This window comes from Gouania willdenowi, chromosome 12, assembly GCF_900634775.1.
Source record: "Gouania willdenowi chromosome 12, fGouWil2.1, whole genome shotgun sequence".
NCBI classification, from domain to species: Eukaryota; Metazoa; Chordata; class Actinopteri; order Blenniiformes; family Gobiesocidae; genus Gouania; species Gouania willdenowi.
In genome coordinates, this window is record NC_041055.1 from 13,134,134 (window position 1) to 13,150,748 (window position 16,615).

Below are 16,615 nucleotides of genomic sequence, written 5' to 3' on the forward strand. Positions count from 1 at the left end.
CTGCATGTTGAAACAGATGAGGGGAGATGTACAAAAGATTTAAGGAGAGATTGGCAGATGAGGTTACGAAAGAACCGACACCATTATGAAAAATTACAAATGCGCAAAAGATTGTGGGTAATGTAGGATTTCACGGAAATTTCCACAGGTGCGCTCGACTATAAAAGCTATGATGATTGCGGGCATTCCGTGTGGAGTATGTTTGTGCATTCAGGCATCGATCAAATCATGGTTGTCTGAGATGTCAGTTGATGACTGGATCTTCCTTGGTTCACAGTTCCATCGTTAAAATTAAGCCCCTGTTGCATGGATGGAGTGTCTTAAATCACTCTGGATGTGTGTCCACCAGTGCCCATATTCACAAAGCTTCTTAGAGTCCTCTCAGAGACCTCCTAACTTTGCCAAATGATTCGGGAAGTTTCTGAGATCAACTCTGAGCAAAGAGTTGACAGAAACTTTTATCTTAGTGACGTGTGGTTGACCCTGTTGCTGGGTATGATGCAGTCTGCTATAAAAGCTGTGTTTGGTTGTTAGAGAAAGGAAGGAAAAAAGCGCTCCGCGCACCTTGTTTTGAATGAAGAATAAAATCAACGGATCATATTTGGACTGCATTAAGAAATATGTTATCATCAAATTAATTTAATTTAGCAAACTTAAATTAATTTGTACACAACTTAAAATGTTTGAAACTCGTTCACATGCAGATTATTATATTGAATTACTTATTGTTGTTAACTGTCCATGTTGATAATTTTACCGCTTTATGCATTTGATATTAATGGTGGAGCAGATGCAGCTGTCAGTAATTACTGTGATTGCTGGAGCTCTTTTAAAAAGTGAAATACAAGAGTATTAAGTGAGAAACTGACTCCTGGGATTAAATCACAAGGGAAGAGGCAGAGCTGGGAGCTAATTGCTCCGTGAATTAGTGCGTTGTTCCCTCTCCAGTGTGATATGAGTGTGAGAAGCGCTGCTACGAGCTGCAATCAAAGTGAGGACGGAGATTACAGCACACAGAAGGGAGCAAACAAGTCATGCAGCAATACAGGGCTGTCGTTAAGCTGTGTGAGAAAAGTCAGAATCAGAATAGTTTTATTGCCAATTAGTTTAAAACAATACAAGGAATGGGATTTGGTGGAGGGTGCGAAAAAACAAAAACCAACCAGAAACACTAATAATAATAATAATTATTATAAATACAAGCCGGTAGTGTCTTAAAAAAAATCACTGTTGCAGAGAATATCTCTCGGTCCTCTCTGTCTTTCTCTCTATTTCTGTCTGTTTAAGACTCTTTTAGGCTTCTTAAAAGTCCTCTTCACTGCTCCGAACAGTTTTTCACCGTAGGGGCTCTCTTAGGGTCTAAGCTGCTTTGTGAATTACTTTTATCTTAACAAGGAAAAATTCTAAGAAAATCTAAAAATCCGAGGAATTCACGAAGAGCTACTTTTAGCCTTAGGATGCTTTGTGAATATAGGCACAGGTCTCCTTTAACTTCCTTCTTTGTGATACTTCCACAGATTAGAAATACTGTTTCTTGGCAGTAGTAAGAACCTTTGGGAAAAGACCAAGAATATATTTAACTTAAGTGTTTTCGTTTTGATTCTTAACAAATGAGAAATGGTGAGAATATCTCCATGTGAAGGAACAGTCTTAGGGCGCCCTCACATTAGGCCAGCGGTGCCGTGCATAAGCATGTTTATAACTACACTAGTAGTTTGACTCAGCCATGACTGCACGTTTTATCCAGAATAAATTAACATACTCACAACACATCTCTAAGTATGAATAAATTACAGGAAATAAGACAGAACTGCATTGCAGGTGGCCAAAAACAAATTATTTGACCAAACTTTATAAAAAATAAACACTTTCTTAGTAGGCCTACAGGATAATATACATTGTCAGCAAACAGCTTAAAACGGATTTGTCAGGGGGGTTGTGTATGATGCTTCAGATGCATGACAGATCGATGTTTTTTCCAATAAAATGTAAATTCAGCTTGCAGACTTTTTTTGCCCAATAAACTTCAAAGGGAATCAATGGAAAAATACTGTCAATTAAATTTAAGCGTCGCGATAACACACGCAGTCTATGGCATCTCCTGTTGTGACGCTGCAGGTGGTATCCTTAGCTGGCTCTGTTCTTCTGAAGCAGGTACTTCTGCGTTCCCTCCTGCTGCTAAGCTATTGGGGTTTGTAACCTCAGTCCCACACTGCAGAAATTTGCGGAGGTCTTTGAGGGCCGGTCTAAGCATCTGCACCAATGCAAGCAGAGCAGCTTGGGTTCCTTCCAGAGCCTGGGCCTGCCTCTCTTGGGCAAAGGCCTGGGCCTCCTGGAAGCGACGCATCGTCTGCAGCACCTCATTCTGGCCCTCCAAGTGCTGGGCAATCTGTCGGATGTGAACGTTGGTGACCCGCTGCTCCTGCAGCAGGCGGGCAGAGTTGAGAGCGATACGGCTTTTCAGCTCCTGAGGTTTGGTGTGGCTTTGTGGTGTTGGCGAAGAGACTGATGATGAGGCCAGCATCTCCACTGGAGCTTCTATACTGGCCACCACAGTAGGTGTGGATTCTGTCACGGTGGTAGTGCAGTATTCCACTACACCTCCATCCTCCAGAGCGTGGAATGTTGTTTCAGCTGGAAGCACAAAGGGGGACATCCCAAACTGTAGGTTGCATAATTCTGCTCACAGACTCATTCGTGTGAATGATCTGACCTACATTAAGACTTATAAAAAGGTGAAAATAAACAAATGGTTGAGTAATCATGTTCTTTAAAAAAAACAAAAGAAACACCATGGTAAATCAAACAAAACTAAAAAAAAAAATAACTCTGAATTTGTAGATAATAAATTGATGCATTTTGACATAATCTACACTAAACAAAAATATAAACAAAGTGATTATTTTTTAAATCTTTTTTATCAATCAGTTAATATTTCAACTAGAAGTGTGCCAGTACATAGATTATTAGATTAATCCTGATTTGACACGTGATGATTCAAAAACAATTAATAAATGTTCAAACTTAATTATTTTTCATAATAACTAAATGGGAGGAACGCGACTGCTGCTCGCAGAATGAAAGTTAAAGTTGCTCATGCCGTCTAGAGACCTGAAGGTGGTGATGGCGGCAGCTAACTCTTTGGCTAGTTACCAAGCGTGAGATTCGGCCTGGAAGGGCCCGGCGGCGAAGGTGGCTCTCAAGCCGCAAACTTTACAGTGCCGCCCCGCTCCCAACTCGCTGGTTCCTGGGGCCGTGGACTAGGTCGTAGACTAGGTTACATTGCTGCGCCCTGTCCACTCTGTGGCGATGTCGGCCACCCATCCGACCCATCTTGAAACACGGACACAGTGGAGCACACTTAATTCGGAGCATGTTGACCAGCTACTTTTCTTACGCAGTTTGAAATCCTAAGCCTGATTACAGCATTGATGATGAGTAGTTGCACATTTGCCTCTGTGCTTACAGTCCCTGACAAGATTTAATAATTCATTGTGTTCTTTTATCTAGAGGTCGACCGATATGGGATTTTCAAAGGCCGATGCAGATACAGATATATTTATTTATTCTTTTAATTCAGCCGATGGCCGATATCTAAAGCCGATATTTGAGGCCAATATACTTTTTCTTAAAGCACATTGATTATGAAAGACAATTGAAACACATATGATATAAATGCATGCATTAGAAATTAAATGAAATACACCAATAGAACCCTTAACATTTATTGAACTTTAAATATCCGTACACAACCAAGTAAGACAAATATCCTTATCCTATTAAGGATATAATAGGATAAGGATTTTTGATCAGGCACTATTATATTATATCCTTATTCTATTATATCGGCTTTTAATTTGTATGCCTATTGGCTTCTACCTCTCCAATGCACATGCTATTATTATTACTTTTTTTTTTACACCTTTTATTTCTTAGCTTGTACAACCGTAATTTTAACATACAAATGATTTTATTCTTTCCCTATTATTCAAGCAACAGAAACATGTCTAACAATTTACTGTACACAATTCATGAGGTATAACAGCCTGAACTCAGCGTCAGTTTAGAGCACTCACAGTACAGTGTGTCCAAGTCCACCATTGGCATCACATAAGGCTGAAATAATCGTATTGTATCGGAAGTGAAAAATTTGTATCGGGACCTCCCTAGTTACTATGTTGTTCAAGTTGCAAAAGAGACTTCAGAGGACCCTCATGTTAGGATGTAAATAAAACAAGATTTACGCTACAATTGTTGTGATAAGGGGGTGCTTGTAATTTGAAAAGGGGCTCAGAGGGCACATGAGACAAGAATATTCACCATTTGGCGGCTTGGTGTCATCACAGACTGATCCTGGTGCAGCAGGAAGTGCTAGGAGATACAAGGCAGACACAAAGATGTGAAAACATGAAAAGCCAACAGAACCTACTGATACATCAATGTTTTATGTGTTATGATTAACAGTCATTTTTCTCTAGACATCAAAGGTCATATCTGCAGAACATTCAAACCATTTCCAAAAAACTAGAATGTCATGAAAAAGTTGGTTAATTTCCATAATTCCATTCAAAAAGTTAAACTTTCAAAGATTATAGGTTCAGGGCCCACAATTTACACGATTTCAAGTATGTATTTGTTTATTTTTACATAATTTGGGCTTCCAACTCATAAAACCCACGAAAACAGGATTTCAAAAAATTAGAATACTGCGAAGAAATCACCATTTACTTTTCAGTTTTTGCAGAAAAAAAAGAGGAGAAGAAGGACTGGACTGTTGGCCAGTGGTCCAAGGTCCTCTTTTCTGATGAAAGTAAAGTGTGCCTTTCATTCGGGAATCAAGGTCAAGGGGTTTGTTAAATATCAAGTATGCATTTTACATTTGTAATATTCAATAGTGAATACATAGACCCTGTCATGATTTATGAGTGTGATTGGCGCAGAGGTTGTATTGCAGAATAACTCAGCTGTGTAGGCTACTTTTAAACACTGCATTGCCAGCAGTAATGAGTCCAGTCGTGTGTGCACTCACTCTCCGTTAGGGTCACTGGCAGGCTGATGTCCGGGTCCCCGGGCAAGCTGATGATTGTGGCCTCTCCCAGCAGATTACAGACCCGCTGCTGCATGGCGCTCAGCAGAACCGGCACTGTCCCACAGTCACTGGATGTGCCGTCAATGGCAGCCCGGGCCTGGGCCACCTTCCGCCGGACCTCCGTTTTCATGTCGGACCACTTTTTCTTCACCTCTGCTAGCTCTCTGGGACAAGTGGTAACAGCGTTCACCTTTCTGAGAATCTCCACCCACGCGTTATTCTTAGCCATGTGAGTGACTCCAGCATTGAAGTGGTTAACCAGTGTGTGCTTTTGTTTCTCTATTTCTTCTACGATAATCTCGACCTCTCTCTCCGAAAAATTCATTTTTCTCTTTTTGGCCAACGATGCCATAATTTGAGGGAAAAAAAACGTTTTGCGTAGAGGTAATTGAGCGTATTGTACGCAAAAATAGTAGGGGATACTCAACAGACGTGCGCAGCGTAATGGCTTCCAGAATCGGCTTCTTCTTCCGACTAGCAACGCTTACGTAGGCTGGACGTGACACTGCTAAACACACTGATTGGTTTAGCTTCTCGCGAGAGTTGGCTTTGTGTTAGCTACTGGCGGCCATCTTGCCACAGTCTGCTTGCTCACCCATAACATTGTGTAGTAGTGGCACATATTATACTATTTAAATACCCATAACTTGCTCAATTTTCTACCTATTTTCAAACAGTTTAGTTTGTTATAAACATCAGAAGTTTAGTTATAACACTACACTTATGGATAATTATGTTACACTGTCGATCAAAAGTTTGAGATTACCTACTTATTTCCCCATTGGATTACAGATAGGTGCAATGAATGCACACATGCTGCATGTTGAAACATGGATGAAAGAGATAATAAATGACCCCAAAAAACAAAAATCGATGATATTAAATAATATTTATTCTATGATACTTAGAATGATACTAAGAATAACTACATTAAAATAGTTAAAAATGTGTCAAAAAGAAACAATCAGTGATTGTGTAAACAAACTAAAAAGCCTTGTGTCAACCACAATACTATTATGTCAGCCCCACTGTTCCTTTGCAACAGGACCTGAATTATACATACTTCCACCAAGTAACTAACAATCCAATATAGTCACAGTATTGTGTAGTATGTTGCAAGGTGATCCCACGGACTCAGGTTTCAAAACAACGGTGATTAGAGCAAACCCAAAAGTCTGGTTTCTTCACTCCGCAAATTCCTGTAGGAATCATGATGTAAGATGTTTTTATCATGTTAAATCTGGTGGTTTCAGCCTTAGACAACTATGCTGCATGAGTATTGTCATACTGTTGTGGAGCTGTATTTACTTCTACCCTGCACCATGGGACTACGAATGGAAATTAGCGTTAAGCTAAATCTGGTGTATTTTGCGAGACTGTTTATCAAATTATCAGAAAGCTGTGAAGTGTGCTAAAGCTGAGTACATGTCAAACTTGATTTCTACAAATCATAACAGACCCCAAGTTCTGTTTAATGTTTTAAATAGACTTGTGAAACCTATTGACTCAAACTATGTTGTACATTCTCAAACTTTGTGTGAAAAATGTTCTGAAATTTTTTGTTGACAAGATAACTGCTATTAGGAACTCAACCTCTTCTTTCAAAGTGGTTGATCCCTGTGTTACTTCTGTGTGTTCTGTGGCTTTTGAGCATTTTGAACCTGTGTCCCTTAGCGACCTGTCCATTGTTGTGCATAAATTAAGAGCTTCTAATTGTGCGCTTGATCGTCTCCCTCCTAAACTGCTCAAAGATGCTTTGGGCACGATTGGGCCTCATATGCTGGCAATTATAAATTCCTCGCTGACATCAGGCTGCGTTCCAAGTTCCTTTAAACATGCTGTTGTTCAGCCTCTGCTTAAGAAGCAAAACCTGGACTCTGAAGTCCTGGCAAACTACAGGCCAATTTCTAAATTGCCTTTTTTATCAAAAATCTTGGAAAAACTGGTTTTTGCTCAAATACAAACTTATCTGGATGTAAATGGTATTTTAGAAAAATTTCAATCTGGCTTTAAGCTATGTCACAGCACTGAGACTGCACTCTTAAGAGTTTTTAATGACCTTATTTTAACTGTTGATTCAGGCTGCTCTACTGTTTTGGTACTTTTAGATTTAACGGCAGCATTTGACACTGTCAACCATGAAATATTGCTTTCACGCCTCAAAAATCATGTTGGCATTAAAGGTACTGCCTTAAGTTGGTTTAGATCGTACCTTGAAAATTGATCTTTTTTCGTCCACCTTGGTCCTTACGCTTCTGGAGTTGCCCCACTCAGCTGTGGCGTGCCGCAGGGCTCTATTTTGGGCCCCTTCTTGTTTTCAATGTATATGCTGCCCGTTGGGTCAATTTTCAGAAAATATAAAATTGACTTTCATTGTTTTGCAGACGACCTGCAAATTTATCTGCCTTTGAAGCCAGGCACAGACAATGTTCAAGTTTTGTTTGATTGTTTACAGGAAGTAAAGGACTGGATGGCTCAAAATTGCTTAAAGCTTAATGACTCCAAAACTGAAATTGTTGTATTTGGTAACTCATGTGATGCCACTGCTCTGGGCCCTTTGAATATCTATTGCCATGAGTCTGCTAGGAATCTTGAGGTTGTTTTGGACAGTTCATTTAAATTTGACAGACAAATAAGTTCAGTCGTCAAAAATAGCTTTTTTCAGCTGCGTTTGCTCAGCAAAATCAAATCCTATTTGCCTCACGCTGACCTGGAGCGTGTCATTCATGCTTTTATTACGTGGCGCTTAGATTATTGTAACTCTCTGTATTGTGGGCTGGATCAAACTTCCATCCGGCGTCTGGAGCTGGTTCAAAACGCAGCGGCGCGTTTGCTCACAGGAACGAGGAATTGTGAGCACATAACTCCTGTATTGGCCTCTCTGCACTGGCTTCCAGTCAGTTTTGGGATTCAGTTCAAGATACTGTTGATGGTTTTTAAATGTCTGAATGGGTTGGCTCCATCCTACCTTTCGGAGCTTTTGTTGATCCGTGATCCAGGCCGAACACTGAGATCCTCCAATCAAATGACTCTGGTGGTGCCAAAATCTAAGCGCAAAACCAGAGAACAGCCTTCCGCTGAATGTCAAAATGGCCCAGTCCATTCATGTTTAAAAGTCATTGTTGAAAACCCATCTTTTTGCTTTGGCCTTCAACACAAGCTGAGCAGATCCCATGCATTTTATTTTTATTGTTTTATGATGCATATTTTGTGACTGTTTTTACATTGTACTTTATAATGTTGTACAGCACTTTGGGCAGTTGTAGCAGTTTTTAAATGTGCTATATAAATAAAGTTGACATTGACGTTTATAACTTTGGCTGTACATGAATACACTATCCCACTCAAATAAACACAAAAAAGCTAGTTTTACCATGTTCAAAAAATTATAGCCACATTAATAACATTTGTAATAAACCAAACCATTTGTAAATCCATCATGAGTGGGGAGTCGTGGCCTAGTAGTTAAGGAAGCAGGCTTGTACTCAGAGGGTCACTGGTTCTAATCTCACCTGGGCCATCACTGTGGGATGTTGAGCAAGTCCCTTAACCCCCGTCCAACTGCTCCAGGGCGCCTGCAATTGGCAGCCCACCGTTACCGCTTGGGGAAAATGGATAAAAATGCAGAGAAGAATTTCACTATGGTGATGAATAAAGGTTACATTAACATTTCAGTGAGATAAGAGTATTTATGTTTGTGCAGGTTCCCTCAGGTACCACAGATTTTGTCAGAGAGCTTGCCTGGGTTAAGATGGCCAGCCCTGATGATGTTTTGAGATTTTAGACATCTAGCCTTTATTATATGATATCTATGTGTGAGGCTACGAGCAATTGGAAAATGTATATATCGGACCTGGAGTCACAAGGTGAAGAGTCAGAAGACGAGGAGGAAAAGGCAGGATCGAAATAATCTCATCTAGGGAACGGGGGAAAACAGGGACCGAGGAAGGAAAGATTGCATAACAGGAAAGCCTTAGGGGAGAGCAGTGGTGAGGATAGAGAGGAATACTGCAAAAGAATGATATAAAGTAATAGTTAAGCTGCATGAGATGGATGGGCAGGTGATTGCACCATATCCTTGTGAGATGACTGCCAACTAAAGAGTTCAGGGAGAAAATAGGAGAGATTGAAATATCAAAGTTTTTAAGGGATGGTAACTTGTGAAGTATTTGTAAAATGATGGAATTAAAAGAAAAAGCAATGACAATGAAGAATGTTTGTGAAAGGTTGGTTCGGAACAGGGTCGTGACAGGAGAAAAGATAGTAACGTAAAGTGTAATAACTGGAAACCCAGTCAAGGTGGACTTGGAGAGGCTAAGGGATTAAAGGAGTGAAAAGGGTTTAGAGCTGGAGTTACCAACCTTTCTGAAACCAAGAGCTACTTCAAAGGTACTGAATAATCTGAAGGACTACCAGTTTAATTCACATTGAAATATTAAAATGTCATGGTTGCACTTTAATTAGAAGGAAATATAATGAAGGATGACTAGCATTAACTAAAAAAGTTAGAAAATACTTTTTAATTCATGCAATTGTTTCATTTTCAAATGATTACTTTTGAAACATTTAATAGGAAATCATGCCCCTTTTTTACTAGCCACAAGCTACTTTTAACTAATAGAAACATGTTTTTACAATTTAACAATCATGTTCATTTTTTTTTTTTTAGACATCACATTTGAAACACCAAATCTGCAGCATTCTTTAACAAAATCCTATCTGTGATACTTGAACACATTTATAACGTTTCAGTGAAAATAAGCATTTGATGATGGTTCATTTAACACAAAAACTATATGAAGTACAGCAATGTTTAACTTTATTAAAGCACTGATTACATCTGTCATCTGAATTTATCTGAGAGTTGGAATCCTACAAGTAAATCAGATTTTAGATGGAGCTCATTGGTGACTCTTGTTAGAACAGGCCTGAAGGCCCCTCAAGTGCTCCATACGGTCTACCCGGTGCCTGCGGGCACAGTGTTGGTAACCTCCTGTTTAGAGACTGCTCAGAACCGAGGAAGGAAAAAGGTGGAGTGTCTGTTGGTCATGGTAGACTTTGAAGGAGTGTTTCTCCCTCAGACAGTGTTGATAAGTGTTGATTTAGGGGCGACCGTGGCTCAGGTGGTAGTGGGTCGTCTTCTGATTGAGAGGTTGGGGGTTCGATCCCTGTACCTGACTATGTGTCGAAGTGTCCTTGGGCAAGACACTGAACCCTAAGTTGCTCCCAGTGGTCGACTAGCGCCTTGCATGGCAGTCCTGTCCCACTGGTGTGTGAATGTGAGAGTGATTGGGTGAATGAGCTGATATGTAAAGCGCTTTGAGACTGCTTCAGTGTGGTGATAAAGCGCTATATAAAATCAAGTCCATTTTACCATTTACCATGATAAGGTACATGAGTTTCCCAGTAAGGATGTTATGTCTCCCCTCCAGCCAGGTGTTACAGGTACCAGAGATATGGACAGGTAGCAGCAGTGTGCTGAGGGAAACAGATGTCCAAACTCTTGTGGTGAGCACTGAGTAACAAATAGCCTGTGAGAAGAAGAAGAGGGCAGTGGTGGAGAGAGTCAGCTACACCAATGCACTGAAAAGAATACAGAAGAAAAAAGATAAATGCGGGAAAAGAACATCAGACAAGCAGAAGCAGTTTAAACAGTGCAGGGACAGAGAGAGAAAGGTAGAAAAACTACCTATAAGAGTCTGCTAGAGAAAGGACATCAGTGGAGCATACCAATGGATAGGTTAATCCTATTCATTGGACATGTGATCAATTATACAGATTAAACAGAAAACAGATTGTTGGACCTACAGTATTCATAGCATTTGTGCAATACCTTGCTGGAATTATCATAGCATTTGTAATCAACTGTACAGACAAGGTCAAACAAAAACAGAAAAGTAATTAAAAACGATTGTGAAAAGGGTAGAGAAATTTCTGAAAATGAAGTTGCTGTATGTATGTGGTTTTTAAGTTAGATGAGATTTGTTCTCTTTAGTCCCAGTCCACCCAAAAACCCGTTGATGGCGGTAATGCACCTAAAGCAGTTTGCCAACTGCCATTGAATAAAAGAAGCAGCAGCTTCTTGAGGATGCATGTTTCTCATTGCCTGTTGGATTAAATCGTCACCCGATGCCCAAGCAAAACAAGCTGGGTGGCCAACCCGTGACAGTCTTTAAATATTTTACATTATTTTCAATTCAGACTTAAAGTATAGCAAGGCCATTAATCACAATTGCGCCACTTCAATAGCACATAGTAGTTCCACAGATTTCACATCAAGAATAGACTAATTTATTTCACGTTGATAAACTGAAATAATTGTCCACCTTGCATCAACTGGCAAAATTGTGGGCTGAAACAAAACTGCAAAATTATCCCATTGTTATTTTCTTTAAGGAAGAAAAGCTGAAGTTTATGATGTTTTTCATAGAGGACTGAGATCTGACTGTAGATTTGCTAATGACAGTTACAGGTGTAAATACAGAATTTCAGAAATCACCTAAATTGTAAATGTACAGCAGATTTTGACAGAAAGCAGTTTAATTGTGCATTAAGAAAAGATGTGTGCATGGTTGTATAACTATAGATTAGACAAAAACATGTTTTTTTTTACCAGCGTTATTTTTATTTTAAGAAATCAGCACACTTCATCTTCCTTTTATGCTCAGTTAACCTGATCATTCCATGATAACATTGAAATAGGCAATTTATCAGATAATAGTCAGGTATGATTAAACTCAAGGTGCATCATTAAAAAAAATACACAAAATAACTTAAATTTAGATGGGGTGAATATAGGTCTGGCCCAATCACTGTAAAACTAATTAAACTCAATCTGAGTGACAGGTCCATGCGTATTAGAATATTTATTTTGGTATGTCAAGCGCACATGAAAAGCACCTGCATTCAAACTTTGACATGACATTTTTAAACTCAGACATCAAAGATTGATGCAAAATCACACAGTATACACACAGCTAATCTGTTGTGTGTATGCTGAACAAAATTAAGTGTCCAAGATTCAGATTTTTGAAAAAATAAGATAGTAACCTTGGTGAAGTGTTAGTGAATTTTTTTTAGTCAAGGTGTGCATAGGAATTTTTTTTCCTATTTATTTTACATGTACATTGTTTTTGTTATGCCAAAAAAAAAAAACCACTGAAAAAAGGCTGCTGCCTGCAGTTCATGTAAACACATTGTGTCAAGTAAGACTAAAAGAAGGAGCTCCACAGTCAGTGCATGTACCTCTGCAAAGCTGAAGCTGGCTGCAATGTCAAGAGTGCTAAAGTAGGTAATAATCCTCTACTGTGGTCACCAGTCATCACATAGAACAGGAACTCCAATCCTCGAAGGCCAGATTCCTGAGACTTTTAGATGTGTCCCTGCTCCAACACACCTGAATCAAATGAATGGCTCGTTATCATGCTTCTGCAGAGCTTGATGACAACACATTGGTTTCAACCAGGTGTGTTGAAGTAGGAACATCTAAAAGTCTCAGGAATCCGACTCTCGAGGACTGGAGTTCACCACCCCTGACATATAACCATTGTCGATCACAATCAGGATATCAAAGGCCACATGGTAATGGTTTACTTAGAGGAATTTAAGTCCAAGTGTTTGAGAACTCCTCCCACCAGGTGGAGGCTTCCAGTGATGAGGATGTGGATTTCAGTGGCTTCCCGAAGAGGAGCAGCTTTGGCCATGACACTGGGTTTCACTGGTAGGACATCTGTGTGCGCCAGCACTGAGTCCCTACCCTGGGTGATCCACTGGAGAGCACTAAGAATACAAGGGAAGACCAGTGTGTCTGTCTTCTTCTCAGTGACTAGAGGTAGACTAGCCTTGATCAGGAACTGAGGATCTTCACAATCCTCTGGACTGTTGTGAAGACGCCAGCTCCTCTCATTGTCCAAGCAGCGGGTCAGCATGTTCTCCACGGACACATTGAAGTTCTGCTGGTCTAAGACAAGAAAGGAATGAAAGGTGAGACCACAGACTTCTTTAGAGAGATTAGACTAATAATTAGTCTTATAATTGTGAGACATCACACCTTTTGTGGTTCTTCTGCTATAGATTCCTCAACTAATTTAAGTGACAACAACATCCTCTTGAGCAGTTTTTATTGTACAAAACATAAAAGAATCTAATGTTTGAGTAAAATGTCAACAGTTGGACTCTGATCTATATGGCATTACTTAACTGCCTCAATTACGCCAGGGCACTCGGAGCATAGGTCGGGTGCAGAAACTGAAATCGAGGGCATAAAAACAGCATTGTGTGTAATTAACAGTATCGTGGCTTATAAAACAGCTCAGGTTTGATCTGAGCACGCATTTTTAACAATATTTCTCGGCACTCTCAGATTCGAACTGGGCGCCCCGATCGTATTTCTCAGCGTGTGGTGTTTTTTCTCAGTGGGTGATACGTCATGGACCAAGACTAGAGCTACACACTGGCCAAGTGTGTTTCATCAATAAAGGCTCGCTCCCATCCCGTGTAAACAGAGGCAGTAGGAAAAAAGTGGAAGAAATGGCAAAAGAGCATTGACAGCTTGTCCTGCAATAATCTCATAAACTCATAACCATGTAAGACATTTAGCTTTAGGGGACATCAAATTTGTTCGCATTTCTGTGTTGTTAAGGTATAGTAGTGTTTAAAACGCTTTATACCCTTGTCTTCCACTTTAAGTGATTAATAGTGTGATAATGCATTATATTTATCATAAGTTTTACGTTGTCTAACTTACTGCTCAGTGCTACAGAGCCACACAGTGAGAATGTGAGCAGTCTGCTAATGATGGTGAACAGCTACACTCAGTATGTGTAAGAGACACCCATACTGTGAGAAGTTTTGTGTTCAGAGGCAATTATAAATTTTGTTTAAATTGTCTTTGCATACATATTTACAGTTTAAGTATTCATCTTTTTTCAGTAAGTTCCTGGAAACCATCGCCTTACAAACATGCACCTTGTCTTTGGGCTTCACTCACAACATTACAAATGTTAAGGAGGAAATAAATGTGTGCCTTTATTCTTTTCTCATTTCAGATGTCATTGATCCACGGAAGCAGAGGATGAATGCTGTAGCTTCCAGTGGGAGAAGTGCTCTCAAAGCTGTGTGTGATACACATAGATCAAGGTTTCCTCTCAGCCTGTTCTTTTTAGTGAATGATTTTCTCATCTGCCTTGCTTCAGTAAATTCAACATTGTTGATTGATCCCCCAGATTTCAGACTATACAGATATATATAATATGTAAATGAAGGGCTTCAAGTAGAGAAAATATGACATGAGAGCAGTAAGGAAACAAATGTTTACTTTGTTTAACGTCACATACATATGTGCAGGCCAAACATTGGGTTGTACATGTAAGTGACATAACATTCTGTCAACAGGATCTTCCATGTTGTGGTTTGTTGGGGAGGGAGGCTGTATTAAGAAGAGGGATGCTGGACATTTGGACAGACTGGTGAGGAGGGATGGATCTGTGGTGGACACAGAGCTGGACTCTCTGGTGTTAATGGCAGAAAATCAGACCCTGGAGAAGACTCCGTCCATCCTGGAGAACACACAGCACCCACAGCACCGGACCATGATCACAGAGGAGCATGTTCAGTCTGACGTCATTGTCGTGATGAAACTTTCTGTAGAGGCTCCCATTGCATTGTTTCATTTACGCCGAAGAGTTGTTTGCTTTACGTGACAAAGCTTTATTTCACTCACATTTGTGTACAAAGCTGAAAACCTACAGTCTGAGTGATTGCCGAAAATGTCGTCTACCGGCTCTGAAAGCGGGGACAGTGTCTGTTTGCGCCTGTGTGTTTTTGTATGTGCGTCTGTTTTGTTCATTCAGCCCGAGCATGTTAAAAGTGAGAGTCAGAACGATGCCTCTCGTTTACTTTGCTTTCATAGCGGACACTTCTGTCCGTTTCAGGGTGGTGGTGGACACAGAAGCACGCGTGTGTGCCCCACCTCTGCTGTGCGTCTCCTAATGCTAATGGAGGCTTCATGTAATTCCAGTGTGGTCTGCCTCCGCAGGTTCATCTCCAACTCTCTTGTAGTCTCTTCACGGCAGCCATTGAGTATGACATGGGACTCCGGTTTAATTCAACAGCTGCAACGTTTATTTTGACAATCACTAAACGGCATACAGCTTATAATCAATCGGCTCCGTTCACACACGTTTCCTCACTCCGCACACTGGTCGAGCGACACACACACTGACAACAAATGTTATGTTCATGTCCTGCATGAAAATTCTTCAACTCTTCCACACCCTCACAACCACAAGGCTGCGTTTAGGTCCCAAAAAATGGTCCCATTTGATTTTCTGTGAATCTGTGAAAAGGTACTAACCGAATTCTTTCGGTTAGTACCTTTAAAAAAAAATTCATACGATCGGATTGGTGATTTTTTTTTTTTTTTTTAAACTCACTGAAAGGTGATCAGCCCAAAAATCCTGATCGTGTAAAGCATACTCTAAATGTTAATCAAACGTGAACTGAGCAGTAGCCTTGAAAGGTCCGCTAACCCCATTTACTATCGCCAAACGAGCAAATGAACATGACGGCAGAAAAAAAAGAGAAGAATGTCACAGGGCCATTATAAGGTTCCTTGTGAAGGATCTACAGCCAGATGTGATGACTGAGGTTGAGGTTCAGGACGATGATGATGAAGAGGATGACGATGATGTATGTCAGACATCTTTGCGATCTTACGCTGTGTTGCAGCAAAAAGCAATAAACTTGACTACAAAAATGTTATGACTTTGTATTTCGGTATTCAAAACCAGCATCTGCTCAAGGACAACTCTTCGCAGAAGAAGATGGAGAATTGTAAAGGTGGCTCAGTCAACAGCAGCACAGTGCGCCACCATCAATATGAGACTCAAAAAAAGAAATGTCAGTTTACAGAGGTCTTTCCCTATCCTTACTGACCATGACCCTGTCTACTGGTGGTGGAGTAAGATGGACACACTCCCCCTACTCTCACAGCTATCCTCCAGCTACCTCTGTGTAAAAGCTTCTTCAACAGAGAAAGTAAACATGTTGATTTTCTTAAACAAAAACTAAAAGGAATATTATAGTTTGATAGCCAAGCACTGTAAAAATAACAATTTTTAACCTTCAGAAGTCGAAACAATAAACTCAACACTTGCAACATATTTAATCTCTTGTTAAATGTAGCACAGATAGAAAATGTTTAATATTTTTCTTAAACATACAGATAAGGATTAGGAAGTTAATACTGTAATTTCAATCCAAAATTCTATAATCACCAAAAACATTAGTTTGTACAGCAAGCGTAAGCCTGTACTAGCATGAAGTTTAAAACTAAATAATATATTCCAACACAATCTATGAGGGTTCATTTGCTCTGTATTACATTGGGACTGGAGTTACACTTTGAAACACCTTTTGTTTAAATTATTATCACATGCCTGGGAAGGAGGGCCAATAAAAACAAAGTAGGCTGTGTTGATCAGGAGCAAATTCTAGGACCATGTCCAACCACATGTATCAGATTTA

At 40.0% G+C, this 16,615-nt stretch overlaps 2 protein-coding genes and 1 long non-coding RNA gene across 7 annotated transcripts in view; 1 reads left to right on the forward strand and 2 right to left on the reverse strand.

Annotated features, from left to right (window-relative positions):
• Positions 1-1,147: 1,147 nt before the first annotated feature.
• Positions 1,148-5,551, reverse strand: naif1 (nuclear apoptosis inducing factor 1). The gene is made up of 3 exons (XM_028462331.1): positions 5,030-5,551; positions 4,321-4,371; positions 1,148-2,634 (listed from the first exon to the last, which is right to left on the reverse strand). The coding sequence occupies exons 1-3, from the start codon at positions 5,439-5,441 to the stop codon at positions 2,090-2,092; spliced, it is 1,008 nt and encodes a 335-aa protein (XP_028318132.1). The 5' UTR covers positions 5,442-5,551; the 3' UTR covers positions 1,148-2,089.
• LOC114472989 (uncharacterized) lies at positions 5,184-16,113 on the forward strand. Its single transcript, XR_003675209.1, has 3 exons — positions 5,184-5,318; positions 14,137-14,227; positions 14,483-16,113. It is a non-coding gene; the product is annotated as an uncharacterized LOC114472989 (long non-coding RNA).
• LOC114472986 (folylpolyglutamate synthase, mitochondrial-like) overlaps positions 10,353-16,615 on the reverse strand; it is a 40,396-nt gene continuing 34,133 nt past the window's right edge. For 4 of the 5 annotated variants that reach the window (XM_028462329.1, XM_028462328.1, XM_028462327.1 and 1 more), the window contains one exon: positions 10,353-13,049. In XM_028462329.1, the coding sequence (XP_028318130.1) occupies positions 12,679-13,049 (371 nt within the window). In that variant the 3' untranslated portion in view covers positions 10,353-12,678. Of the gene's footprint in view, positions 13,050-13,107; positions 14,647-16,615 lie in introns of those variants that run through there. The other variant, XM_028462330.1, reaches the window with a different exon arrangement.

Coding starts and splice junctions, on each gene's coding strand:
- naif1 (XM_028462331.1), bottom strand. CDS start 5,441: ATGGCATCGTTGGCCAAAAAGAGAAAAATGAATTTTTCGGAGAGAGAG. Junction 4,372..5,029: donor GCCAGTGACCCTAACGGAGA/GTGAGTGCACAC, acceptor TGTATCTCCTAG/CACTTCCTGCTGCACCAGGA. Junction 2,635..4,320: donor TGACACCAAGCCGCCAAATG/GTGAATATTCTT, acceptor TTGTGCTTCCAG/CTGAAACAACATTCCACGCT.